Genomic DNA, 18,705 nt, shown 5'->3' on the forward strand with positions numbered 1-18,705 from the left:
CAACATATTACACAGAGCAGCATTTTTATGGCTTTGATTGTAGGTTATACTTTAAGATTACTATTATTGTAGGTAAACAAGTTTATTTGGATTTGAGTTCAGGACACTGGTTTACCCCTCGGGAATTCCTGGTGCACCTAACATTAACCATATTCTATACTAAACTTTTAACCAGAGACTTGATCTTCTTGACAACTTGGAATGTTCAAGAAAAGCACTTCTGACCCTCATCCTGGTTTTCTTATTGTGTTGTAGGTTTTTACATTAATGCTGTTTATATTAGAACTACTAATTATAAACTTAACATCTGAAGTGGAATCAGTTTTAAATTGTACTCAGTTCTAATCTGAGAGAATTGATTTATTTATTTAAATTATTTACTGGAATTGCAAAGTACTCATTAATACTTTCAGATTAAATGTGTGTGTGTGTGTGTCTGTTCTGGGATTTTAACATAGCTTTAACAATTTAACAAGTTTGGTCATATCACTGCAATGTCTGCAGTGAGGCAGTTTCTAGTCATGTCCCATCTGTTACATTATCCTGACACCTGGCTGACCAGTCCTAACTCTAACCTCTTTATGTTGAGCACCAAGTGAGGCAGCAGTTTGTACCATTTTTAAAAGCATTTGGTATGACTCTGCCTGGGATTGAACCTGGAACCTCCCACATCCAAGGCAGATGCTCTAAGCACTGAGACCACCAGAGTGGTTTCAGACTAAATCACTATTCTGGGATTATTGTGAATTCATTTAAAGACATTATGGATCATGCCATTGTGATATATCAAGACACATCAACACTATTTTGGGCTACTGGTACATCAGCACATTCAAGAGTGGAATTTATTTGGAACACCACCTGAATTTATTCAGAATACTCTATACTCTTGGACTCTGTGAGAGAACTTGCATGACTATTTGGGATTTAATTTAAGACATAGTAAGTTCTTTATAAATGTTCACATTGTATTTTAGAGAAATAAATTATTTGTTGATATTTACTATACTTGTTGCTTTTACTCTTTTTTGTTACTTACTTTAAGACCATAGAGTCATAACACAAGATTTTCAAATCTGATGCTGTAGTGGACATATTGGATGTCAGATTGGCACCATTTATATTATGGACGAAGTAGACATCATTAGAGGAAATAGTGACAACAAAATTTTTTTATGAAAGCCATCATGGCAGCCATATTGGATGCATGACTGGCATCTTTTTCATTTAGGACCAACTAGGCATCATAAGAAGTCTACTGGTGAAAACCCCATGTTAATATAGCCATCCATTTGGTAGTATAGGTTACCTGGAGTATAGGTTACTGTATGTGCTTGCTTATAAGTGTTGAGTCCAGAGACCAGATGCAAACTGCACAGACCCAGATCTGCTGTAACATAATATGCTGGCAGATCTGGGTCTGTGCAGTTTGTTAGCAGTAATCAGTAGAACAAACAACACAGACCCAGATCTTGCGAAGCAGTATGCTATTGCAGATCAGGATGTGCTTTGTTTGCAGTTTGTCCTGACTTACAAGCAAGTACATAGGGTACATTATTTTCAAGGTACTCACAATGGCAGTCATACTTAGTCATTATCATTTTGGACCAAGCAAACACCATATGAACTCTTCTGATGAAGACTCCATTATCAAAATGACCTTCCCTTTAAGAAGATAAGATTTTCAAGATGGCCATATAGTGGATGTCAGATCAGCACCATTTGAATTTAAGATCAACAAAACATCATAACAAGTGTTTTAGTGAAAACCCCATGATGATATGAACATTATTCATTCAGGAGAAGCAGTGACAAAAAAATTCAAGCTGGCTGCTGTGGTCGACATTAAACCCCACCACTTTCTTTAAGGACCAAGTAAACGTCATAAGTCTTTTGTTGAAAACTCCATAACAGTACGATTCCATTCAGGAGTATTGATAAAAATATTTTCTACATGGCTGCTGTGGCAGCCATATTGGATGTCAAATTGTGCACCATTTTCATTTAGGACCAAGCAGACATCATAAAAAGTCTTTCATTGAAAACCTCATGTTGAATTGACCATCCATTCCAGAGGAGTAGCAATAAAAGGATTTACAAGATGGCCACTGTGTGGAAGCCATACCAGATGTCAGATAGACACCATCTTCATTTAAGCCCAACTGGACATCATAATAAGTTTTTTATGAAAACCCCACATCAATATAACTTTCTGTTCAGGAGCAGTTGCAATACAATTTTCAAGATGGTGGCCATATTGTACTTCAACACTACTTTTATTTAGGAAGAACTTGACATCATTAGAAGTCCTATGTAAAACCCCATGCTGATATGACTATCCATGAAGGAGGATTATCAAAGACAAGATGTGTGTAAAGTTTCATGGCAATCCTCAAAGGAGCTTAGAAGGAGTAGCAATCAATGAACAAGTGATGGATGTTAGACGGATGACAGATTGTCCCATAAGCTCTCTTCTAGTCTTTGACTAGCAGAGCTAATAATAATAATAATAATAAAAAAGGCAATAATAATAACAACGCTAATCATAATGGTATTCACTACATGATATCTGTTCACAAACCAAGTTTGAAATGTGAACCTATAAAGAGAGGTCACCCGTGTACAAAGGTCAGTTTAACTTTACCTCATGGTTGGCTGCTTTTGACTGGTTATACTGTATTAATAATTACATTGTGAACACTCAAGTAAAGGAACATAATTTTTATGTGACTAATTCTATTGATCAAATCTGAATTGAGTCAGGATTTCGAAATTTAAGGAGAACAAGTCTGTTGGTCATGAATATTGCATTTGGCACACAAGTCTTCAAAGCATGCATATGAAGATCAAGTGCTAGCAGATTAGGGTCTAAAGTGTTGCTTGAATTAATGAACAGAATGAACAGTGTAAAACCAAGTCTCCTTGAGCACTGTGTGACAGCAGAGCTCAGTTTACACATTCAATACAGCACCCCTCATAATAATGCTGTTCATGGCAGATATGGAGTATACCACCGTATAGTGGGACTGCCTTATAATGAAGTACATTATAACACTGTCTGTTGGAGCCATGTAGTATACTGCTGTATAGTGAGACTGCCTTATTATGAAGTACATCATACATTATAACACTGCCTTATTATGAAGTACATCATACATTATAACACTGTCCATGGCAGCCAAGGATAATACCACCTTATAGTGAGACTGCCAGTAACAGGACAATTACTACCTGGTCATTTACCTCCTACCACCCAGTCAATTACCCTCTGGTCCACAATCAATTCCTGGTAATTATACCCCCACCTCACCAACGGTGTTAACTACCCCTTGGACAACTCCCTCCATGACATGATAATTTCCCTGAATGAAAGAAACTAATACAATAAAATACACAAGTAAAACCAGAAGTAAGAACTGTGCATGGAGTCTCTGTACAATACAAATAAGATGTTTTTGTTTGAGAAAGTGGATGAGTTATAACAAACAGGTTCAAGCACTTAAATCAAACAAAATCATATGCTCCTATACCATAGATTACCCATAAACAACAGGTTTTATGACTTCAATTAAGTGGGAATTTTCCCTGTAATTTGGATAAGTTCCAAAACTCTTTAATTGTCCCCGTATTAGTCTTTTATCTGCCTACTCTATGTATAAAACATGCTCCTTTACAACATATTATGCATACCCCAGCTGTACAATATTAATAACAAGATGCCAAACAGTTGATAATTTTTTACCGATTTGTCATCTGTAGCTGTCAGAAAACGTTAGATATTACATCTGAAATTGAGTTTGGTCGACAGCTTGTGCATATGAAGATGTGTACCAAATATGACCCATATTTATTTAAGTATAATAACAATTTTAAAGTGGGAACCAAATATATAACTTTTGTGACTTACATTAAATTCCAGTCATCCCCAGTGTATACTCTTAGTACTATTCAATTTGCAAAATAATCCGATAGTCTATAATGTGGTTTAAACTGCTTTAGAAGTTATGTCAAAAGTGCAACTTAAATTCTAATACTACATAAGAAGCAATAAAAGTGTAAGTTGTATGCAACGCCAAGTAGGTAACCATTCCTGCTACATTGATCATACTTACAAATTACACCTAGCAGGGGAGCAATAACATCAGCACTGTGCTTTATTCATTGCTGTTGTATACGACCGGTGAAATATTGCGTTATATGAGTGCTCATGTTTGATGCAATCTATAAATCTGTATATGGATGGAAGACAATGTTAACATTAGCTAGGAAGCTGTGATGCCAGCCTTCAACAGGTGTTTGTTTTGTGTAATTCTTCTTCTACATGATTAAACATTTTCCAGAGATCGATGAAGAATGATGGCTGACGGCAATCATGTCTTTGTGGCCTTCCAAGACACACATCCTCGAAATAGTCACTGTGTATGTGTTTCTTTTAGACAGGGAATAACAATGTCTAGGGGTAGTTGTCCTGGGGGTAATCGACTTGGGGGAAAATTTAAGGGAGATAACTGACTGGGGGATAACTGCCCTAGAACCTTCCTGTGATATGTTAAGTATGATAATGGATCCATTTCATCAAGTGGTTGTAAAATTATATGGATAATGTACTTCAAAATTAAATGGTCTCTCTATAAGGTGGTATACCCAGTGCATGCCATGGACAGTGTTATAATGTATAATGTACTTCATTATAAGGCAGTCTCACTATAGGTGATACACTCCATGGCTGAAATGCACCATATTATAATGTATAATGTACTTCATTATAAGGCAGTCTAACTATAAGGTGGTATACTCCATGGCTGCCATGAACAGTGTTATAACATACTTCATTATAAGGTAGTCCCACTATAAGGTGGTATACCCAGTGGATGCCATGGACAGTGTTATAATGCATAATGTACTTCATTATAAGACAGTTTCAGAAATTCTTTATAACACTGTCACTGGGTATCATTTAGTATTCCACCTTATAGTAAGACTGCCTTATAATGAAGTACATAATTCATTATAACACCATCCATGGCACCCACTGAGTATATCACCTTACAGAGAGACTGTCTTATAATGAAGAACATTATACATGTCAAATTTTTCATTGAGGCACATGTCTTTGACTTTCCTATTCCAAAGCTTGGGTCACTATGTGACAACTATTCATCCATTTGTATGAGAACTTTTGAGTAATTTCTGAGACAGGGAACATTACTTTAACTAGATCTGAAGTATTATATGCTAACTTAATCAGGAGATTGTGTTCAGCTGCATCTCCGCACATATATCTTTATCCATATTTTACATAGATTCTGCTAACATAGATTTCAGTGATGGCATATTTATTGTCGTGTTTACTATGCTGCATGAAACATAATGTCATTCTTGCCACCATAACAGATTTTAAAAACAGCTTCACAAGAATGACAGAATGCATATCCATGTCCTTTCAACTTGATTAAAACCACTAAAATTCTTGTTTTCATAAATCCACTGAATTTCTAATGATATTATGGTTGCTAAGATTTTGGCATTTTAGCATCAGGAGATAAAGCACACTTCTTCATCTTGACAAACTTTAAACACCAAAGCTGAATTGACCCTGTATTATGCTGACTAAACTCTATAGATATTCAACGATAAGCAATTATCTCTTTAATTCTGCTAGAGTTACTTTTGCTCACATGTAGTATAATCCATGTCGACAAACTTCAAACACTGAAGCCAACCAACCCTGCTGACAGAATCAAAAGGATGTCGCTTTATGCCGCTTGAAGCAACTAAATTGTCTTGACTGGCTTAAGCAAGGTCACTGTCACTCGACCACAGGCAGTATTACCGTAAATATACAATGTAAGCAGGGTGTGAAATTTATGAAAATAAATAAAAATTCTGAATAATAGTTCTGCATACAAGGGAGATTTGAGTGAATGCCAGTAGGGACAGGAGAAACTCCTTAGTTTGTGATGAAAAAATTCCTCCCGTCGGGTAGGTCTACATGTATACTACTTACTGTTCAGTTTGTTTCATATTTAATTCCTCCTGCTGCTTCTTTTCCTCTTGGCAAGTTGTATACTCCCGAGCACACTTCTTCCAGTAGTTGTAATCATCAGACCTTCGGAACTTCTGAATCTTGGTGACTTTTACAGAACTCTTGTGATCCTTTCTCATACTCTGTAAAAAATATCAACAATGCAGTCTCTCTTTACCTGGCACCAATAGGATGAAACTATTTCTACTTTATCAGCGAGGTGGTTATTTAGAGAGGTAGAATACTAATGGAAACTAAATTTGGAAAACCCTGATACTGCAATGCAGCTGATAATGGGAGACTACCATTATGGAAAATCAGATTGTATTCACCAACATTGTTTAGATGTCTGATGGCATGCACATGCTTGATGATATCCACCCATTTCTAGACAATTCTGGCACAGAAGTAATCAAACCTCATAGCCCAAAGTCTTGGACAATTATTTTCAAAATCAGACAAATATGTTTTTGAAGGCACTAGTGCAAGTACTTGTTTCTTATTTTAAAATAAGTCAGTCTAGTGCTTATTTTCATGTTTTAATCACATTATGTAGTTTAATCTTGCTATTCATACCCTCTGGATGTACTAAATGCTGGAATCTACATCTATCCACTCATTTACATCCTATTATATATCACATCTAGCATAATCAGTCACTGATAACTGTTGCATCTGCACAAATTCTATTTAATACTTCACTGCAAACAGCATAGTTTAGCAGTGGCCCTTGTGCCAATATATTACCATTTAATAGATTTTTTTAAAATGTGTGGTAAAAAAAGGATATGAAAACTTAAATTCTTGTTATTAGCCAGGACCTTGAGTCTTTTTATCATTTCTGTAACAAAAAGGGGTGTGGGGTGTTTAAGATCAAATTTGAAAGGCTTAGTTTGTTTTACTCTATTTAAACTAGGCACAGTTAAATAGTTTTAATTTAAAATGTATTTTATTCTTGCAATTCACTTATTAAGATTTACAAATGAATTGTACAAAGATCAAATAATAATAATAATAATAATAATAATAATAATATTAATAATAATCCCTCTTACATCTTTGCAGGGTAAAACAATGCAATAGGCAGTAACAGCCAGTCCAATTTCAATATCATCAGTGTTACACAACTATTATTTTAAAGTACCTCTTGGACAACATCCAAAAGTTATCACATAGATAAAAATGAAAAATAAAAACAAGGTTTACTGAACACTGTATCACATGTTTGTCTGAAAACAATATGGCTAATGGCACAACCCCTAGTGGGTAAATGACACCATACAATAATTATCGCTTGTTGTTAGGTTCAACAACCATAAGCCAATCACAAAACTTCAAAGAAAATAAAGCCACTAGTACTAGTTAGCAGTGTAATAAATGACTTTCTTATGTACTTTACCATACTTAACCCAGATATGCATGAGTGGAACACACACTGACTTCAATCAACTGAGTCAGTGAAATTAAATTAACGAAAGGCATTTTGAAAAATAACTGTCATTTTCCTTTAAAAACTGATTACATGAAATAATTCTTAATTTTTAATAAATGTTAAAAAGGATCAACTGTCTATGTGTGATACTACATCTGAAGCAAAACAAATATGCCAATTAAGAAGTTTCTGTGCCATATTTAAATGACATAATGTAATGATGACTTTAGAAGTAGTTATCAAGTGCAGTGTCTTTACTGTGTGAATCAAATGAGTATCTAAATTATGTTCGCAAATAAAGTAATAAAAAAATTCAAAGAAGTAAAATACAAATGAAAGTAGAAGGATAAAATTTACTCTGTCTGCCACCAATTCTAAAATCAAATGAGAAGAATTTTATTTTTTTTTCTTCTTGTTTCTATGAATTAGAGTGTAGGATTGTGGAAATAGTGAAATAGCAAATTTTCTTAAACTTCTTGTCCTGGTGTCCTGTTCAAGTGAATTAAAAAAAACCCAGCTGTGTCAGCACTTTTATGTGTGTGTGTGTGTGTGTGTATATATATATATATATATATATATATATATATATATATATATATATATATATATATATATGTATGTATGTATGTGTGTGTATGTGAGTATATATATATACACACACACACACACTCTGCTTCCTCAATAACTCAGACTCTGCTTTTAATGCAGTATCCGACATGGATCCCAATTTTTTTGAAGATAATATCAGAAAAAATTGGCCACTGTGTTCACTGTGAAGATAATGAAATCTTGATATATTGCTTCTTTTGTCATTGAAAATGGTAGTTATGCATTAATAGTTAAAATCAACATCATGAAATTCACAAGATTTATTAAGAAATCACGTAATTTGTTAGATTTCATAGGAAACCTATTTCTCAATATACTGTAAACAATAATACATGGTGAAAATCGCAATTAATGAAAAATCATGATAAATGCTAACTGATGGAAACACTGAAAGAAATAAACACTAATTAAATATGTCTTGTCAGGTGAAATTCAAGTACTAATCTTTTTTTTTTTTTTGTTTCAATGTAAACAGAATAATCATGGCATGTTCTTGTCTATTAAAACATGAAAAGAATCCATCAACCATCACACTGATACCTGTGAATCTGTCTGTGAGAACCAAATTAAGTGCCAGCTGTGTTTTGATGTACAACTTGAGGAAGTGCATGTTGCATTATTAAAGTCAATTAAAAGAGCCATGTGTTCCTTTATCACATCAAGTATGGGAGGTAAAATAAAACAGTTCAAAGGGATGTTAATCCTACCAGCGTAAGCTCTTGTGATCACTATTATGCCTCAAAATCAATCCATTTTATTTGACCAGTAGAACATGGTTTCAAACTGTATGTACTCAACATCATTAAAGTATATATAATAATCAGTAATGTTGTAATGTAAATTTGTAAATAAGATCAGGGTGAGTAAAAGAATCAAACAAAAGCCATACTTGTTGAATGAAAAGCTTTGTGTCATAGATAAGGTCCATAATGGTGAAGAGGGATTGAAAGTTTTAATGAACTCAAAACTTGCAACAATCAAAGGTTGGCTCATAGCTGAGCAAAAATTTCAGGATTACTTGCATGATGTTGATTCCAATGACAGGTTCAAATCAAAATGGGCATGAACTGCAAGCGACACTGAACTGGATGATATTGTGTACACCTGGTTCACACAGCAATGTCACTATATATATGTAACAGACAACAACAGTGCAGAACTAGTTTTTATCTAGCCTAAGTAGTTCCAACTTCCACTGAAACAAACACAAACAATAAGAAGATTTGAACTTACAAAACTTTACATAATTCTAGGTATAATGGAAGTACTGTTTGAAAACTTTGGACATCTCACAAACAACAAATGGGCTCGTTCATGCAAGCAAATTATGTGTTTTGAACCCATACTTTTCAATTAAGTAAATTGATTAGGTTCATAATTCATTTACCAATAAACACTACTGTTTTGGAAGTTCTTTTTAGTTGTTGTTGTTGTTATTGTTGTTGTTATTGATCTTACTGTTTTTGAGATGGCATCAGTTCAAAAGCTTTTTCTCTGCTAGACAGGTAAATTGGCCAACCACAAAAGCAATAATATTGGTAGATCTATTCTCAAACTGACCAAATGTTTTTTTTTATAGAAGTTTTAGGGGTAACTTTAACTTTACCATTAAATTAAAAGTAGATTATTTTGTTAAGAGGTTTTAGGGGTAACTTTTACTTTATCATTAAAATTAAAAGTAGATTATTTTGTTAAGAGGTTTTAGGGGTAACTTTTACTTTATCATTAAAATTAAAACTAGATTATTTTGTTAAGAGGTTTTAGGGGTAACTTTTACTTTATCATTAAAATTAAAAGTAGATTATTTTGTTAAGAGGTTTTAGAGGTAACTTTTACTTTATCATTAAAATTAAAAGTAGATTATTTTGTTAAGAGGTTTTAGGGGTAACTTTTACTTTATCATTAAAATTAAAAGTAGATTATTTTGGTAAGAGGTTTTAGAGGTAACTTTTACTTTACCATTAAATTAAAAGTAGATTATTTTGGTAAGAGGTTTTAGAGGTAACTTTTACTTTACCATTAAATTAAAAGTAGATTATTTTGGTAAGAGGTTTTAGAGGTAACTTTTACTTTATCATTAAAATTAAAAGTAGATTATTTTGTTAAGAGGTTTTAGGGGTAACTTTTACTTTATCATTAAAATTAAAAGTAGATTATTTTGTTAAGAGGTTTTAGGGGTAACTTTTACTTTATCATTAAAATTAAAAGTAGATTATTTTGTTACCACATTTATCACTGTCTTTCAATGTCAATTTTTTTCATGTCAATCAAAGTGCATGCATAAGGTACACAATGATTAGTTGGTTTTTTGGGGGGTTTAATGACACTTTTCAGCGCATGATAGGCTATACATGGTGGTTAGCATAACTATAAGGAACAACCCTTGAAAACCCCATTAAGAATCACTGACCCATGGGAAGCCATTCGCAAGTTCTCTCACATACCTGCACTGGCCAAGCCTGAGACCTGAAACCATGCAGGAAGAGGTGAGACGGCAGTGATTGGTAAAGGTGAGTGCCTTAGACCACTCTCTCACCCAGGGCTCAAAACTGTGATGTGAAGAAACAAACTGTTATACTGCTGAAACAATGACTGAGAAAAGCACAACAGATATTCACATTTAAGTTATCATTTTCTGACAGAGAGAAGTCGAAATAATGTGCACAGAAAATGCCAGAACTCTAAAACAAGTTTTGCAACACACATAATACTCCTACCACAATACTGTACCCGAGTATATTTAAGATCAGTAACTGCAGAATTTACGATGCTTTCTAAGAAATTCTACACAATGAACAAAAAGTACATACATTATTTTTAAGCCATACTTTTATTTCTTCATTAAATCCCTCAAATTTAAAAAAAAAATGATCCCATAAAAATGAGGGTGGAGGTGGAGTTTTCACCCTTAAATGTTCAGTTCTAGAACAGAGATCCTGTTGTACATTTCACAAGAAGTTTAAAATACATTCCACATAAATACACAGAAATAAAAAAGGACTGGAAACTACATTTAAAAGAAGTGTGGACCAACAGAATGTAAAATTTCAAACTCTAAAGAAGCACATAAATACCCTGAAAGGAAATATTGGATACTGCAAACAAGCTACAACTCACAAGCCATGGTTAATAATCTGCTAATATCAACCCTGTCCACATGTGCCGAGATTTCCTTGTTTCTCATTATCATGCATAAACCGGCTTGAACAATCACTGCAAGCGCATATAAAAAATTTTTGCCACTTTGACTCTACATGACCTTTAACGCTGTACAAGTCAAAGTTTCTCTTTCAGTTTTTATCAAGCAATAAAATGAGCACTTTGACATGTAGAAGATTGTTGCATTGTGTTTTTTGGTGATGTATTTAGTTTATGCATACTCATGAAAAACGAGGAAATCCCAGAACAGGTGGCCACAAATGATAAAGAAGAAACTGGATTGTTGCCCATGGGTTATGATGATGGCAACAATTCAAATACATTAAAACCGTCTGCATACCATTAGCACAAGACTAGAAAAATATTTGGCAGTGTGTATTCAATTTAAAATAAAAAGACATCTAGAATATAAAAACATACAACTACTACTGCTAATAATATGACACAATGTTTTTGTTTGTGACAAAAAAATTACATTTAGCATATTACAATATAAATAATACATATAATAACAATAATGACTAGAGGAACGTTCCATGTAGAGCCACTTTCTGTTGCTAAACATAGCAAATTTCCATAATTTTATTAGACATACCCCAACCTCAGGTTTTGTAAAAGAAAACTCAGTACCTAGTCACTCAAAACCCATCACATATATGACATGCCCATAGTGCTACAGCTGAACATTTAAAGTTATGAGAAAACAAATGTCACTTTAACTGCAAATATTATTTGACCCTGGACACCTTACCAAGAATCCCAGGACAGAGAATCGAAAATCAAAGATTTCTGGCAATATATGTACTAAGTCTCATGAGTTTGCTGCTTGTCAAATCCAATTGTTAAAAATGTCATTTCAAGTGTGCATTTAAGAGTTTGGTCGGGTTTTTTCTGAGTTCATTGTGGTATAAACCGTCAGTCGCCAAATCACACAGCAAAAAATGCCCAATGGGCATTATGTGCACTGTGTAAGTCAGAAAAGTCAACAACGGTTTATGCATTAAAAACAAATACATGATGGCAACTTAAAATTGCTTATACAATTCTGAAAACCCTGATGATAAGATACTTTTTTGTAAAATATGACATGAACTGATCAAGCAATTTTGAAGAAACTATTCAAAAACTTTAGATACCTGCATGAACTGCCTTCTTGTAAGGTCATCACATCCTCTATTGTTTTAAATTTAGTCAAGCAGTTATTAATGGAAAATCATTCAATGTTTTTTTTTTGGGGAGGGGTCAGATTTAATAAAGTACAGGTAGTCACTCTTTAGAGTAGCATTATAACTTGAAAGAACTTCATGTCAAAAGACTGTCAAATTTCATTTATGTACAAATTCATTGAAACTTTTTTGTTGTTGCTGTTCAACTGTGTTTACTTCTAAACATGAATCACTGTGCCAATTCATTCAGAATAGTCAACAAAATAGAGGATGGTATGGAGGATTAATTCCTAGGCCATTAGAACCGAGTTATTTGGAGACATGGAGAGTTACATTGCAACAGCTGATACAGGCTTCTATGGAGGATTAATTCCTAGGCCATTAAAGCTGAGTTATACAGGCTTCTATGGAGGATTAATTCCTAGGCCATTAAAGCTGAGTTATTTGGAGACTTGGAGAGTTACATCGCAACAGCTGATAGAGGCTTCTATGGAGGATTAATTCCTAGGCCATTAGAACTGAGTTATTTGGAGACTTGGAGAGTTACATCGCAACAGCTGATACAGGCTTCTATGGAGGATTAATTCCTAGGCCATTAGAGCAGAGTTACATCACAACAGCTGACCCAGGCTGGCCTGGCCAGGATTCAAACCCATAACCCGATGGTTGCAAGTGTAAACTAACAACTAAGACAGCAGGTGAAGAATGAAAACAAAAATGCTACTCATTATGATGCACCCACACCAATTTTCATCACTGTAGCATGAAATGTTTTGATTATATGCAACTGGATAATGATGCAGAGGATGTAACAAACAACTGACAGATGGAAAAAAATACAAAAGTCACTCATCAGGTGAGGATGAAAATATCACAGCAAGTTAAGTTTGGGTATGGATGAAATACTCTCTTTAAGGTTTGTTCACAAAAAACTAATTCATGAGTGCAGGTGAAATAAGATCCAAGACTCCGAGGCTGTAACTAATAAATGAATAAAACCAGAAATACATGAATGAATGTATGAAGGTACATGTAAACAAATGGGTATGAATGCTATATCCCTTCTCAATTTCATCTGAGGAGTGAGAACTGGAGTCTTATGGAATATTAGATATGCAATATTTAAATAAAATAAATTTAAATAAAATAAACAGGTTTAATGTTATGAATCTTTTTTAAAAAAAATTGAAACAGATGAATTGTATGTATTCCATTGGCATGGAACATACCATCCACTGACTTGATCTTATGACCAGATATGCTGGGAGAAAGCCACAGTCAAGCATACAAAAGAGCGCAAAATTACACGCTTGCATAATTATCCATACTTACTTTTTTAATAACGTGATACACTGTGAAATGCTGTATGAAATACAAAACTTGTCCTTAAATTTGTATTTCTAAGTTAATTAAAAGATGTGTTTTTCATGTTAAACTTAATTCGTAAATATTTAGGAATTACTTCAAAAACATGTATCTATAAAGGAAATAGCATCTATATATTTGACATATCTTCTTCATTAAAATAAAAAACAGTCAAAAAACACTGATGCTTCAGGAATGTCTACTGACGAAGCTGACGGACCAGTGAAAGATACCTTTTATCACATACAGCATAACTTCAATATTCTGAAAAATTCCAAAATGTTAAGATTGCTGCAACTGATTTCTAGCATCTATTTAACATGAGACACAAGTGGGCTACACTTGAGCATTTACAATTATATAAAAAAATATTCACTGATTCATCACAATTTATATGAAACTCAGCTTCATGTTGATATGGCCATCCAATTGGAAGGAGTATAGATAACAATATTTTCAAAATGACAACCACTGTGGCAATAGTGAGGGTCAGTTTACATTTCCTTCTTACATTTGGTCTTTTTCATTTAGGACCAGCTGGACCCCATAAGAACTCTTCTGAGAAAAACTCATCTCAAAATGACTTTCCACAAAAGACATGTAGCAATAAGTTTTTGAACATTCAGACTGGTGCCATTTTAATTTAGGACCAACAAAACACCTTTTGCAGATTAATGGTGAAAACTCAATTGTGATTTAGGAATAATGATATCAAAATTTTCAAAATGGCACCATTTTCACATAGGACCAACATGACATCAAAAGAAAGTATTTTAGAGAAATCTCCAAGTGGATATGATGATTTGTTCTTGTTGTTGTTATAGGGTTTAACACCATTTTTCAGCACAAGATAGGCAATACATGGCGGCCAATATTAATTGTGGGGGAAGAACCCGGGAAAACCCCAGAAAGAAACCACAAACCCACGAGAAGCTACCAGCAAGCTTTCTCACATATCCACACTGGCCGAGCCCAAGACTCGAACCCACGCAGACAGAGGTGAGATGGCAGTGATCCGTGACGGAGAGCATTTAGACCACTCGGCCACTCAGGGCCCCCCAGATATGATGATACATTCAGCAGAAGTAGTGATAACAAGATTTTCAATCTTACCAAAGTAGTGGCCATATTAATGTCCAAGCAGCAACATTTTCAATTAAGGTCCAACTAGACCATGGGATGAATGTGTATAAAATTTCACTGCAATCCTCCAAGTAATTTCAGAGGAGTAGCAATAACAAAATAACAAAGATGGACAACATATCATACCATAAGCTCTCTTTGGCCTATGATCAATACAAGCTAAAAAAAAAAAAACACTAAAGGTTCAGAAGTTATACCTGTACATGGATATATGTCGTTGATTTATATTTTCCCTTACTGTGACATCGACTTTGAGGCAAGAGGTCTAGCTGTGGTATGTGATAAGCTGTCAAGCTATGATATAATTGCTTAAAGTTTCATGGGCTCCAAACTTATATTCCAGACAAGAATATATCACCAAATTATGAAAACACCATCTAGACATAATACAAACTTGAGAAAAGCCCTTACATAATTTTTTGATGATTATTTTGGCATTGAGTTTAGATGCATAATGATCTAAAGCTAAATATTATGCTTCTGTTTGCTTATTTTTGGTGTAATTATTACAGATCCAGTCTATGGATGCAACAAGATCAGTCACTGAGTATATGTGTTGATGTGTGCACCAATACATGGGTCTCTGAATAAAGTAAAATCTTATACATGCAATCTCCATGTTTTCACTACATGTGTATTTCTCATTTAATATGCATTGATTTAAGATTGTAACAAGGCCAATGAAGCACATAGTTTTGCACCCACTTCTGTCACCCTCCTCTACCCACTGTCAAGCATGCATCTTTTTTTTTCAGCTAATTGATTTGATGTTTATGGGATGAAATGGTACACAGCACAATGATGTTATGTGGATCAAAACCATTTTGCCATAGTGTCATTTCAATGTTTGATTAAGTAATATACAACCAAACAGGTAAATAACTGAAGCATGGTAAAATCAAACCATCTGTGCATACAATCAATAGCACATAGCATTATTATTTTAGTTCTGGGACTTGAGAAGAGAAATCTAGGTCCCAATTATTGTTTACATTCATAAACCAGGGCAGCATTACTACTTGTGCACCAAACAGCACATGATCAAATGTCCAATATCTTCAGAGTGTCTGTGTATGTATCATGGATACCAAAACTGTTGCAGCTCATCTTAAATGTTTTCCTGACAATTAGTATGGCAGCCTGATATTAGTAAAATTCCTGAACATGAAAACATTCAAAGTTGTAACAAGAAAGAAAACACTGACATTATTTAATTATTACATGTACTAAAATTGTCATTTATATTTCTATAATTGATGTTGCTTTAGTGTTACTACTGACCTGACATACTTCACTAGTTGCTCAAGCTATAATAATAAACATTGTTACCAGTACGGACATGGATAACAAATCCTACCTGACTCAGGGAGAAAAAAACCCACAACAAATACAGGATGCTAGAGTTCTGAAACACTGATGGGAGAGTTAGGAGACACTGATGATACTGGAAGAAATGTCCACCTGCACAGGAGGGTCATGTGTATGATGGCATTACAGAAAAGACTAATCAGATGCTGCTACATTGTTAGAATTAAAAGTGGAAAAGTGAGTTAACATATCTGGACAGTAAACTGCTGACCAACTGGATATCTTATCGAATTAATATTCAAATTTATACATCAAGCTATGGTGGTAAAAGAAATATGAGGCTGAGATGACAGATTAAATGATGACCAAATATACCAGGTGCAAATCTGACAGATTGGTAAATTTATTGTGATTGTAAGAGACATATCTCTCTTCACAAACAAGTACTGCCTTCGTATCCATGTTATGCTACAAAACCCTTGATTCATGCTCATAAAACATCTATGGCCCAAAACGTCCACATCTCAAAAGTTCATAACTTTAAAAGACAAAAACTGAAATACCTTTAATGATACGAGAATCTAATTAGGACAATTACAAATGCATTCAAAATGTAAAGTTGTCACATTTGTGCTAAATCATGCTCACAAGATATTTTGTCAAAAAAAGTCAAAAAGTTCCAAAATGCATACAAACTTGAAATACTGCTTTAATGGCCTGAAAATCTAGTATGGTCATCTATGTATTAACACAAATATACCTATCACGTTTCATTTGTCTATGCTGAGCAGTTTTCCCTTAATCATCCCAAGAAATATTTTTGTCAAACAAGTCCAAGTCCAAAAAGATGAAAAAGTATTAAAACAAGAGTACCTTAAAGGTAGTGATTGACTACTATTCAATAAGTATTTCCAGGAAATCAAGATAATACCATTTCATTTTCCTAACTGCCAAGTGTTAAAACCATCTGATATTCCTGACAAAATTTTCAAATTAGCTGTGGCAGTCATATTGGATATCATATGGCCCCATTTCATTGAGGCCCAATTATACATTATAGGTGGTATTTTAGTTAAAATCCTATGCTGATATGACCATCCATTCAGAAGCAATAGGATTTTCAATATGGCCACTGTGGCAGTCACATGGGATGTCCAAGTGGAACCATTTTCATTTAAAACCAACCAGACATCATAAGATTTTTGGTGAAAACCCCATTTCCATACAATTTTCCATTCATGAGGGACCATAATCAGTTTCAAAATGGCTGCTGTGGCAGTCAGGTCTCACTGGATAGTTTCATATTTTGATCCCCCCCCCTTAATTTTTAAGGTAGAAGGCATGAATCTAATTATCACAAGCCTAACATTTATAAATTCACACATAAGCTAAATCTATAATGTGGTTTAGATTTACTTTGAATTAGGCTTGGAAATAGGTTGGCTTGTTGGTGACTGCCTGTCAGAGTTAGATGAGCACTGGAGACCAAATGCGTAACTTGGGCTGTAAATGAGCTGCCGACTTGGCATACGTATTTGTGTGTGTCTGCTACAGAGGTAAATATCTAAAAATCTAGATGGTTGAGGGGTGATTAAAAGTATGCTAATTTGTTATAGTACTAGTGAACTTTATTCACGCATAAGGCATATATTGATCTTTTTAGCAGCCTTGTCACAGGAAAATATTCAAAATAGCTATTTATTGTCAAAAATTAGTGTAAAATTTAGGGTTTGGTGGCAGTGTTGGTTCAGTATAAAAACCACCAGCTGCATCAGGAATTAACCTGATTACTGCAGTCAAAATCTCACATGTATGCTTTCTACAAAAATCATTAGTTTTTATTTCTATCTTCAGTGTAAAATTATTCTCATTTTTCTGTAATTGGTCATTGTTGGATGAAAATTCACCAGATAAACTGTCTAGTGAGACCTCATGTTGGATATCTGAGCCTCACTATTTTCATTAAAGATCAACTAGATCATGGGCTGAACGAGTGTGTAAAGTTTTGTAACAATCTTCCAAAAAATCAGAGATCAAAAGGCAGTGGACAATTAGGTTCTCCGAAACAGTCTTATTAGTGTTGTGTTTCATATACAAGAGGGCATATTGAATTTAGGATGATTATGCTGAAACTGAATTAAAAGACAGAACTAAAACAAGAATTTCACTTGACAAAACTTGTTTAATTGGTATTTATTTCCTAAAGTGCTGCCACCAGTAAACATTGCTGACATTCCATAGATTGACCGTTGTCCATTATAGTGCACTGAAATTTTTTTTAAAACTTTTTTTAAAACAGAAAACTGAACAAAATAAAATTTCTTATATCAAGTTGAAACTTTCACTAACTACCAGTTTAAATGATAAAATGCATGCTGTAATAAAGCTTCACTGACCAGTTTTCATCACAATTTTCTACACATTTAAAAAATAGGGGTCAGTTCTTCTGGTATTTTTTAGAAGAAAGAAAAAAGGTTCCATGTCTGACCCTGCAAGCT

At 34.0% G+C, this 18,705-nt stretch overlaps 1 protein-coding gene across 3 annotated transcripts in view; it reads right to left on the reverse strand.

The window, feature by feature from the left end:
* Positions 1-18,705, reverse strand: part of LOC149798166 (transient receptor potential cation channel subfamily M member-like 2) — a 211,945-nt gene that overhangs the window by 58,343 nt on the left and 134,897 nt on the right. For all 3 annotated transcript variants that reach the window (XM_089963276.1, XM_089963273.1, XM_089963274.1), the window contains one exon: positions 6,008-6,168. In XM_089963276.1, the coding sequence (XP_089819402.1) occupies positions 6,008-6,168 (161 nt within the window). The remainder of the gene's footprint in view (positions 1-6,007; positions 6,169-18,705) is intronic.

The sequence above is a fragment of the Sinohyriopsis cumingii genome, chromosome 6 (assembly GCF_028554795.1).
Source record: "Sinohyriopsis cumingii isolate HCF-2022 chromosome 6, ASM2855479v2, whole genome shotgun sequence".
Classification (NCBI taxonomy): Eukaryota; Metazoa; Mollusca; class Bivalvia; order Unionida; family Unionidae; genus Sinohyriopsis; species Sinohyriopsis cumingii.